Below are 11,422 nucleotides of genomic sequence, written 5' to 3' on the forward strand. Positions count from 1 at the left end.
GGGACGCGAGTAGACAGCGGGAGACGAAGGCACCAGGCCTCCTACCATCGGAGAAAGGATCTCTGCGCACTCGCTGGGGGTGGGACGCGAGTAGACAGCGGGAGACGAAGGCACCAGGCCTCCTACCATCGGAGAAAGGATCTCTGCGCACTCGCTGGGGGTGGGACGCGAGTAGACAGCGGGAGACGAAGGCACCAGGCCTCCTACCATCGGAGAAAGGATCTCATGGAGCCCAAGGTGCGCGGCGGTCAGGGACCCGAGGTACAGGTTGTGCGCGGTCCACTTCCCGGCTGCCACCGCAGGACCTCAGTCACAGCTTCGCTGACGTGTCGGGGGGTGGCTCTCTGCTGTAGGGCTGTCTTGAGCCTGCAGGATGTTTCGCAGCATCTCTGATCTCTACCCTCTAGATGCCAGCAGCACCGCCCGCTGCCCCCAGCTGTGACAACCAACAACTCTCCAGACATCGCCAAATGTCCCCTGGGGAGCAAAACTGCCCCCAGAACCACGGACCCAGAAGCAGTGACACCCCAACAGCAGCAGCTGCATCCTGTACCCAAATGTTGGTTTCCAGATACCATTCAATTCTCCAAGAAAAGGAAATGGCTGATTCCAGGGCTTGAGTGGGGAAAGTACCAGATGAGCCAGGAGCTAGGAAGTGCTAAAAGCGGGGCTTGGGGGTGGGAGGGTAGATCACATCAAAAGGACACAGGACAAGAGGGAAAGAGCTGTGAAGGCTCCCCACAGCCAGAGCTGGGCTGTCTGAGCCCCCACGTACGACAGTGATGGGCTGTGACCCAGGAATAGGACAAACGTCCATGAGTCTACACTGGAGTAAACGGACAACTGAATGAAAAAATAAACGGGAAGAACTGGGAGAAACCCAAACAGTACACGTGGTTGCCCCGGGAGGTGAGGCTTGTTACCCCCTCGAGTGTGGGTGGCAGGGGACCTGGTGACTGGCCCCCACTGCAGGGCAGGACAGGATGAGGGTGACCTGACGGTGGGGAGAGGCAGGCACCACCTTAGCCGGAGACGGGGATCAGCATCCTGGCCCCAAGTCTGCCGACGTCATGCATCCTAACACGAACTAATAAGATGGCACATCACCTCTGGGGTCTCGTCCCAGAACCCAGAACCCCACTCTAATCATGAGAAGACAGCAGACAAACCCAAATTGAGGGACACACCACAAAACACCTGACTCGTCTCCTCAAACTGTCAAGGACGTGGAAAACAAGATTTAGAAACGGCCACGGCCCAGGGTAGACTGAAGGGACAGGATGACTAAATGCAGCTCAGCACAGGGATGGGATCCTGGGACAGAAAAGGGACATCAGCAGAAAACCTGGCACAACCCAGTAAGTCTGCAGTTTAGTCAACACTAACTTCCTAGCTCTGCCAAAGTTCCACGGACAAGTAAGATGTTAGGGACTCTGTGCTGTCTGTGCAACTCGGACACAGAATTATCCCAAACTAAGGAGTTTTATAAAACTACTGTAGCTAGTATACAGAAATACAATTGACTTTTGTTTATTTTTGTATTCAATGACCTTGCTAAGCTCATTTATTAATTCTAATAATGTGCTTGTAGATTTTGTACTTTCCACGTATACAACCATCTCATTTGCAAGTGGCGGCTGTTTTACTTCTTCCTTTGCTATCTCTATACTTCCTACTCCTTTTTCTTGTCTTATTGCTCTGGCTAGGACTTCTAGAATAAGGTTGAGCAGAAGCCATAATGTTGGGCCTCCTTGTCTTATTCCTAATCTCTCAGGGGGGGTAGAGGCTCACTACTCTGTATTAACCACAATGTTAGCTGTAGCCATTCTTTATCAGAATAAAGAAGTTTCTTTCTGTTAAGTGTGCGTGTGAATTATGACACTACGTCCGACCACTGGCCTGGCTCTTTATCAGATCCAGCAGAAAGCTGCCAGCAGGCAGTGATGAACGCTACCTCCTGCACAGACTAAGACCACACTAGGAAGACGGGGCGGGGAGCAGACCCAGAACACAATTACGTTTACAAACAACATCTAGGGCGCACCAAAGGAAAAAGGAGGAGGCGTGAGGGAGCCTCTGGGACTGGAATGTTCCATGGCTTCATCTGCGCAGCAGTGAAAGGTCATGGCACATGCGTAAAGACGAATCGAACCTTGCGCGCCCAATGCACGTAGCCATATTTGTTTGTACCGCAACTGAGTAGTTTAAGAAGTACACACGGCGGTGGCGAGAGTTCTTCCCCGCTGGGCGGGCGGGGGCAGAACTTTGCTCCAGGCGCTCAGGGCCTAGGGGCCCAAAGACTGGCCGGGAGACCCAGGCGCCGGAGCAGCCAAGTTGAACTTGGCGCGCGCAGAGGCGGGGCGGGGCGGGGCGGAGCGGTGGGAGGGCCGCCTAGACCCGGCTGGGCTCCGGCGCCCGCTCCGACCGAGGGCGAACGCGCAGGGCCCACCGAGCGTGTGTGGGCGGCTTCTCCCGGGCCTCGGCCCCGACCCCCGCGCGCCCGCCGGCCCCGGGATGCTGCTCCGGCCCCGGCGGCCGCCCCCGCCCGCGCCGCCGTCGCCCGCCAGCCCGGACTCCGAGCCGCGGCTGGCGGGGGGCGTCCCCGGGACCCCGCCCGCGAGGCCCGCCTCGCCCGGCGCGCTGGCGGCGCCCGCGCCCCCCGGGTCGCCCGCATCCCCCGGGTCACCCGTATCCCCGGGCTCGGCGCAGCGCACGCCCTGGAGCGCGCGCGAGACGGAGCTGCTACTAGGCACGCTGCTGCAGCCGGCCGTGTGGCGAGCGCTGCTGCTGGACCGCCGCCAGGCGCTGCCCACCTACCGCCGCGTGTCGGCCGCGCTGGCCCGCCAGCAGGTGCGGCGCACGCCCGCGCAGTGCCGCCGCCGCTACAAGTTTCTCAAGGACAAGGTCCGCGACGCGCACGGTCAGCCGCCCGGGCCCTTCGACGCGCAAATCCGCCAGCTCATGGGGCTGCTGGGCGACAACGGGCGCAGACGCGGCCGCCGCCGCTCCCCCGGGCCCGGGCGCCCCCCGCGCGGCCGCCGGCCGGCCCCCGCGGCGCCCGCTGAGCCGGGTAGGTGGGCTGGGGTGGGGGAGGGGAGGGGCGGGGGGGCCTCGGACCGGGGGAAGTGGGTTGCGGGCCGGGGGGAGGGGCGGGCGCGCCTCACGCGACCACCCGCTCTGCGTTCCAGGCGCCCCACCGCTGCTCGCCGCCCGAGACCCGGACGCGGACCCCGCCTGGACGCTCCGGTTCAGCCCGTCCCCGCCCAAGTCTGTGGACGCGCCCCGCGCCCCCGGCTCCCCGACGGCCGTTTCCACATTCACCCCCGCGCCCGGCCGCCCCGAGGACCCCGAGCCCTTCCGCGGCCCCGGCTCGCCGCCGCCGCCGCCGTCGCCCCCCGGCCCCACCCGGGAAGATCCCGACTCGCCGCCTGGTCGCCCGGAGGACCCCGTGCCCCCGCAGTCCGCGCCGCCGTCGCTGAACGCCGCCCTTCTGCAGACCCTGGGGCACCTGGGCGACATCGTGTCCGTCCTGGGCCCGCTGCGTGACCAGCTGCTGACCCTGAACCAGCACGTGGAGCAGCTGCGCGGCTCCTTCGACCAGACCGTGTCCCTGGCCGTGGGCTTCATCCTGGGCAGCGCCGCCGCCGAGCGAGGCGTCCTGGCCGACCCGCGCCAGTGAGGCCCGGCCGCCGCGGTCCTCTCTGCAGGGCCGCCCCTCGGCCCTGACCCCTCCTGCAGCCCTCCCCCACCCCTAACTTAGGTATAGGTTAAATAAAAAGATTGCTTTTTCCGACTTAATCCTGTGAGTGTGTGCGAGCCCCGCACTGGGTAGGAACGTAGGGCTGGAGGTCAGGGCGAGGTTAAAATGGCCTCGGGATCCCGGGGAGGGGCCAGGAGGGCTGGGGTGGGCTGGGGCCCCGTTGGGATGCTGCCCGGTCCTACCTACCTACCCTGGCAGGCCAGTCTCCAGTGGGGAGGGGGCTGTGGGCACGTGGAACCCGAGGTCGGGGCCCTCACTGCACGCCAGCTTCTCCAGGTCTCCTGCCCCTGCCCCCGGGACTTCCCACCAGGCAGAGCAGCCATGGTGAGTGAGCCCGGCCGAGCAGGGAGGAGGAGGAGGGAGGGTCCAGGGAAATGGCGACGGCCTGGCTCAGCGGAGCCGGTTGGGGGAGGTATGATCAGTCTCCAGCGCCCACCGCCTGCCGCCCAGGGAAGAGTCTCACGGTCTTGGCTAAGTTGGGTCAGGGAAAGAGGGGCGGGGGGCGGGGGGGGGGGCAGGAGAGCTAACGCACGCCCAGGGAAGGTGCTCCTTTCGTCCCCAGGGAGGTGGCTGGGCCCGGGGCAGCTGGGGCTGGGGGTCTGAGATCTTCGACCTTGGCTGAGGCCAGGGTCCCTGCAGTTTCAAGAGGACTTTATCAAAATCGCCCCAGGAGCATTTTCCAAATAGTAACTGAGGGCCCCACCCCGGGCCGGTGGATCAGACCCAGTGGGGACAGGGCGGGGCCGGAGGTGCTCACAGCCGGGTGGGAAGGAGGAAGTAGCCCGAGGAGCTGGCCAGCATAACAATGCAGGCTCCGGCTGAATGCGGCGCAGCTTCTCACCGACTAGGGGCTCATTCAGAGACTTAAGTGATTGCTCTGGGCCACAAAGGTAAAAGAGGGAAGGGTGTCCCCACGGGCCCTACGGTCCTTGCCCTCTGGGCCGGCAGTGGCATCAGCCCCTCCCCCAGCCCTTTCCTGGAGCCGTCTTCCCGGAGGCCCCAGTTGGGCCCTCTGCCTGCAGGGACCCTGGGCAGACCGAGGGTGTGCCTGTCCTTCAGCCGCGTACTGATGGCAGGGCCTGGGGGCTCCGTGTGAAAATCCCAAATCTTCATTTAAGACACACTGGCCTCTGCTCCACGAGGCTGTTTGTGCCCTGGTCCCTGTGAGTCCGAAAGCCACCAAAAACCTGGGGTGGGCTGGTTCGAGCTTGTAACACCTCTCCCCACCCCCACACGCCCCCGGAAGGCAAGAGCCACGGGCTGGGGGGGGGTCTGAGACAGCCTTGGAACACATCCCGGCAAATCCGCCAATCCCCCAGGGGTGGGGACGATGTCACCCGGGACCTTCTGCTCTGGAGAAAGGCTGTTCGGGGGCTTGAAATCTGTGTAAGTCTCCGAGTCTGAGATATTTGGGGGCACCAAGGAGAACCCACCTGCCTTACTGCCCACGTTGCCTGGGGCCCCGGACACCACATCCCATGGCTTTCTCCTTGGGGCCCTATGTTGCAGTAATGACTCTGAACACCCCTTCCCCCCGGCACCTCTAACGTTTTCTGACCTGGTGAGGGGAGAGAGCCTGTCTCACCCCAGCTCCTTGGCTAGTGGCTTTAGTTTTAAACTTCAGCCATTCCTGGTGCGTGGAAATTCTCAAATCCCTTCTTCTGGCCCTGCCATGACTCCCTTTGGCTGTGGCTCTCTCGCGGGCCTGTGTCCCTGTCCCGCTCTGTGACACGTGTATCTTATGCCGGGCATCCTGGGTTTGGCTCTGCACGTGTGCGGTGGGATGGTGTCCCGGCCATGAGAACACCTCTCCCTTTGCCAGACCCCGAGTGCAGGGCAGTGACCCAGCAGGGTCTCCTAGGACCAGTCCTCAGGTTAGTGCCATCTCGTCTCATCAGTGGCCCCTTGGCCAGCAGATTCACACTTATTATTTTATTGTGGTAAAATACACATAACATAAAGTTTACCATCTTACCCATTTCAAGAGTGCAGCTCAGTGGCATTAGGTATATTCACATTTTTTCTGCAGCCGTCACCACCGTCAGCTCCAGAACTTCATCTTCCCAAACTGAATCATTAAACACTAACTCTGCAGCCCCCTCTCCCAGCCCCTGGCACCCAGCACCTACTTTCTGTCTCTGGATTTGACTGCCGTAGGAACCTCATGTAAGTGGGATCAGACATTATTTGTCTCTCTGTGTCTGGCTTATTTCACCTAGAATAATGTCCACCAGTTTCATCCAAGTCACAGCATATTGCAGAATTTCCTTCCTTTTTAAGACTGAATGATCTTCCATTGTCTGGATGGACCACAGTTTGCTTCTCCACTGATCCGTTGGTGGACACTTAGGTTGCTTCCACGTTTTAGCTATTGTGAATAATGCTGCCATGAACAGCGGTGTGCAAATATCTCTTCAAGACCCTGCTTTCAATTCTTTTGGGTGTATATCCAAAAGTGGAATTAATGGATCACATGGTAGTTCCATCTTTAATTTGGGGGGGAAACCTCCACACTATTTTCCAGCCGCTGCCCCATTTTACATTCCCACCAACAGTGCACAAGGGTTCCAATTTCTCCACATCCTCGTCCACACTTATGTTCTGTTTTGATTTTGTTTTTTTATCTCGGCCATCCTAGCGAGTGTGTTACAGCATGTGGAATCATAGCAATGCTGCAACTGACCAGCTGATGCTCGCCTGTCCAGCTGCTTGGTGGACCCATCTAGCTGGTACTTCCACCAGCTGCTCCCTGTGTTCATACCACGTGAATTCAACTGCACGCCCGTTCTGTCCTGCGGTGCACTGAGCCCCGTGAACAGGGTACCTGTGCCCCCACCAGCTCGGATGACCTCCAGCAGTGACCGTGGGTCCTCCGCTCCCTGCCATGGGGCCCTGCCCCCCATAGCTTCAGGGCCCTGGGGCTGGCTTTGCTTTTTCCCTTTACCCCATGTCCTCTTGGTGTTGCCGTGTTGTGTGTGCAGGACCGCCCTGGGCCCTCATCCTTGTCCGCCCCCGTAACTCAGAGTGGTAGCCAAGGCTCGCTCCTGGGGCCGGTTTTGTTTCCGTGTGGGCAGCCAGTAGGCTGGAATCCAGCTCCCGCCTCATTCAGCACCCTCATCCTTCCACCCAAATTCCGTTTCCTCCCAGGCTGGGGCCAGAGAGAATTCGTTTTCACAGCATGTTCGTCCATTAAGGATCAGTGCTGTAGGGCCCTAGAAAAGCAGCTATTTCCAATGAGCGATACATTGGTTATAAGGGAACACCTAATGTTAGATGTATTTTCCCCGAAGAGGCATTTAAGCCTCTCAACTTGGGGGCTTCTTTACCCCTGGATAGAGCTACACTCTTTATCTCTAATTAGTTCTGCTACCTGTGCTCCCTCCCATGTCCAGACTGTCCCTAAAAATTTAACTGAAGTAAGTTTCCTGTACAACCTCATGTTTCAGAATTGCCCGGCTTCTTGATTCTCGTTGTTCATCTTCCAAATTAGTCTCTTCTGTACCTGTTCCTCCAGTCACACCATCTATACAATGCTCCACTGTCAAAGAGCTTGGTATTCGGAACAATCTCAAACCGGGGAGTCTGTGGGGTGCTTGGACTCGGGGGCAGGCTCTGAATCCGCATCATTTTTCAAGTCAGTGCAGATGGGGCCTGAGGATATCAATCTACTGTTTTTGCAAATAAGAAATCCCTAAGATTTGGTAAATGTGCGTTTCTGTGATTTATAGTGAGATAAGGATGGCTCCCTCTAGTATTTTCTCCATGCTTCTGGTCTGCCTAATCACCCCCTTCTCTTACAGGACATCAACCCTGACTGTGATTTCTTCCCCACTTTTGTGCCCCCGGGGGGGTGGGGGGCAACTGTGCCAACAGGCACAATAGCAATGTTTCCCTCTCATCCTGGTTCTGCTGCTCAACTTATTTGTCTGCCAAAAAACACACTGCTCTGTGTTATGGACTGAATGTGTCCCCAAATTCCTATGTTGAAATCAACCCCCAGTGTGGAGGTGTTGGTGGGGGGGGAGGGGGGTGTGTTGGGAGGTGATTATGTCATGAGGGTGGGGCCTCATAGTCGGGATTAGTGCCTTTGTAAGAAACGAAATGAGAGAGCTTGCTTTCAGTCCTGCTCCCTGCCAGGCGAGGCCACAGCAAGAAAGCAGCCAGCATTTGCTGCTGAAGCCCCCAGTCTGTGGTGTTCTGTCATAGCAGCAAGAGCAGACGGGACACCACTGCCAGTCTACACACGTGCATTCAGGGTTCAGTGCTGCGTCTGCTCCAACATGCTGCAATCTGCCCAGCCCTCCTGCCCACATGCTGGTTGGCCTCTCCCAGAACTGTCCTCACTTACAACCTGCAGTTTTTAAACAGACAACGGCTACTCCAGGTGGGGCTTTCCTCCCCCTCACCTGGCCCAGATCCAGGCCCTGCGGAGTCCCCGGCATGGACCCTGTGTGTGACCCATCCTGGTCCTCTTCCCGGGCCTCACAGTGGGATCAGCCCCTGCCCAGCCTCCATCAGCGGTCAGTGGGGAGTCTCTGCGGCCCATCTCTGTTGGCCGTTCATCCATGTGAGTGCCACTGTCATTTCTGGTCCAGTTTCTCTGCCCATCGTGGGTCTAACCCAGTTCCTTCCCCTTCAGGACCCCCGTGGGCATCCCCTTCCTGCCTTCATTTTCTGAGTGCTTGGCTCTGATCTGTTCCTTCAGGGGCCCTCCTGGCCTCCAAGAAAGGTCAGATCCCTGGCTGATGGGTGGTAAGTCTTACTCTTCACTGTGTCAGCTGGGCCATGATTAATCCGCCTTCATTTTATGTTTCTATCTTCTACCAGATGTTTCACTAACGTTTGTCACCACACCCACACAGTTCTCTCCTGAAAGCCCGCCTTTGCCAACAGAGCAGAAGGTCCCGTGTCCCTCGCCAGGCTGCCACCTGCCCTCTCCACCGTGTCGGAGTCACCACGGCTTTTAGAGCGCCGCACTACTTCTCCCCGTCCTGTCTGTGACCCCTGACCCCATGTGACACAGCCCTGCTCATGCGCAGCTCTGTGGGTCAACCTGTCCCATTTCGTGTCATCACAGGTCACGTTAGTCACCGTGCCTGCCGCCATCTGCAATGCCTGTCATCTTTGTCACCAGAATCTCCCATAAGGGGGTCCCTTCCTGAAGACCCCAGGGGTCATTGTCCTCATCATGTTTATAAGCAGGTGCTTGTCTGACTTGTCTTGGTTCATTGCTGTTTCTAATAACAGCACCAAGCAAAAGAACTCTCTGGGGTGACGGGAATGTTCTAGAACACCACCGTCCAATTCGACAGCCACCAGCCACATGTGGTCACTGAGCTCCTGAAACATGGCCAGTGCAACAGAGAAACTGAATTTTTTTTAATAGGTATTTATTTATTTATTTATTTATCTTTATTTTGGCTGTGCCAGGTCTTAGTTGCAGCACGCAGGATCTTTAGTTGCAGCATGCATGTGGGATCAAGTTCCCCGACCAGGGATCGAACCCAGGCCCCCTGCATTGGGAGCACAGAGTCTTACCCTCTGGACCACCAGGGAAGTCCTGGAACTTAATTTTTTAATCTAAGTTAATTTACGTCGCCACATATGCCTCAGAGTTCCACATTCAGTCCTTATGTAAAATTCTGTTTTATTCTAGTGCCATTGGTTTCAGCTTCCTATTTTCAGAATCTCACCTTGAAATTTACATTTATCAGCAACAAAATCTCATTCCTTTCACCAAAGACAAAGCCCTGGAGCCAACAGGGTCACCACAGGCCCCTTTCTGAGTCTCAGACTTACCGGGCGACTTACCAAATGCAGCCTGAACCCGCCCCCGTACCACTCTGACCCTGTGTCTCTGGGGGACAGATGCAAGACCACAGGGCCTGGCTGCGGGCAGTGACATTCAGTCTGTCTTCTTTCGGAGGACCTTGCCCGCACGAGGCCACACCCCAGCGCGGCCCAGCGCCTCCTGCCAGAGGCCCTCCCGGGACTAGAGGATGGCGGAGCCCCCACCTGCCAAGGGAGACGTGATGGGAATCAGCCAGTGCTGGGATCGCTTCTGAGGCAGCCGACCAGAGCAGGGAAGGCGAGGCCTGGCGAGGGGTGGGGGGTGGTGAGCAGAGGGCGCTGCAGGGGGGTAGGGTGTGAGCAGAGGGGCGAGAGGGGGAGGGTGCGAGCAGAGGGGGCTGCAGGGGGGGAGGGTGTGAGCAGAGGGGGCTGCAGCGGGGGAGGGTGTGAGCAGAGGGGGCTGCAGCCCCCGTACACTCTGCAGCACCAGCCTCAGGGCGGTGGTTTTGAGGACGGGAGGTGAGGGCTGGGGGGTGGCAGGTGCCCCCTGCCTCTGCCTGTCCACTCGGCCTGCCCTGCTGCAGCCTCTGAGGGCAGGATGGAGGGGGACAGGGGGAGGCAGGGTCCAGGGCTGCGGTTCCTTGGGCAGCAGCAGGAAGCTCTCCTACCTGGCCCCCTAGGAAGGAAGGGGCATAGGGGAGGCGCCCACCCGCCCGACAGGGAGACCCAGACAGATGTGATGGGGTCCCCATGAGCAGCCCCTTTCCAAACTAGGGGAGGGCGTGCAGGGCTCTACCTCATCACACCTGCCACCTGGGAATCGGACACCACCCACCCACCGGGTGCTCTCCCAGACTGTCGTCCTGCTGGGGGTAGGGTCATGCCCACCAAGCCCCCACACTCACAGCTCTGTTCTCGCCATCGGGAGCACAAACTCGCCCTCTTGGCTACAACGAGGGAGGTTAGATGAGGGGCGTGGCGACAGGGGAGGGGCCGACCTGCGAGGGAGGGGGTGGGGGGAGTGCCTTGGCCCTGGCTCTCTGGGATCGTCGCGAGACCACGGGGCGTTGGAGAGAGATGGGACAGGAGCAGTGATGCGGTCACACAGGACCAGCCTCACCTCTTGGTGGGGGTGGGCGTGGACAAAGGGTCTTGGGAGGGGCGGGGCCTCCCTCGGCGCAGTCGTCCCCGCTGTCGGTGGAGGTGGCCTGGACTGGTCGAGGCCGTGATGGCGAGAACCCTGCGGGTCGAAGGATTTAGGCAACTGGACCCCCAGGACCAGGTGCCAGGACGCAGGGCTGGGGCTGCTGGAAGAGCCCGTTTGCAAGGGGGGGAGTTGACTTCGGTCGCGGGTTGGGTCGGGCCGCAGGGCCTCCCGAGTGTAGACGGGACTCGAGAACGCGGGGCGGCCACTCACCGCTCGCCTCCACCGGCCCGCACCGCCCGGCGCAGGAGGGACGAGGCTCTCCGCGGCGCGCATGCGCGGGATTCGGCGCGAGGTCGGCTGCCGAGAGCCGAGGCCACGCCTGCGCCTCATCACCGGGTCTCCGAGGAAGCCAGCAGCGGGGTTGCGGAGGGGCAGCAAACCCGGGGGGTGGGTCCCAGAGCCAGGAGAGGGGCAGGGCCTAGGACGCTGCTCCCAAGCCAAGTGAGGAAGCTGAGGCCAGACGTGGGTGACACAGCTGTCACTGGAGCAGCCAGGGTTAGAGGGAGGGGAGACCCCAGGCGACACGAGCCAGCCAGGTCGGGAGAGAGCGGGCCTGCGCCCGTGGCAGTGCTGAAGGACGAGAGGGGACCACCCCAGGCAGCAGCCGGGAGCTGGCGGGGAGGACTCGGGGTGGGGGCCGTCTGACCTGCGGAGGTGAGGTCACC

The 11,422-nt window shown here is 59.8% G+C and overlaps 1 protein-coding gene across 1 annotated transcript; it reads left to right on the plus strand.

Annotated features, from left to right (window-relative positions):
- Positions 1-2,514: 2,514 nt before the first annotated feature.
- Positions 2,515-3,685, plus strand: UTF1 (undifferentiated embryonic cell transcription factor 1; the record flags this gene model as incomplete). Its single annotated transcript, XM_082407123.1, has 2 exons — positions 2,515-3,070; positions 3,189-3,685. 2 exons carry the CDS (start codon positions 2,515-2,517, stop codon positions 3,677-3,679), a joined length of 1,047 nt encoding a protein of 348 aa, XP_082263249.1. The 3' UTR covers positions 3,680-3,685.
- Between the last annotated feature and the right edge of the window lie 7,737 nt (positions 3,686-11,422).

The sequence above is a fragment of the Balaenoptera borealis genome (assembly GCF_965194805.1).
Source record: "Balaenoptera borealis genome assembly, chromosome: 10".
NCBI classification, from domain to species: Eukaryota; Metazoa; Chordata; class Mammalia; order Artiodactyla; family Balaenopteridae; genus Balaenoptera; species Balaenoptera borealis.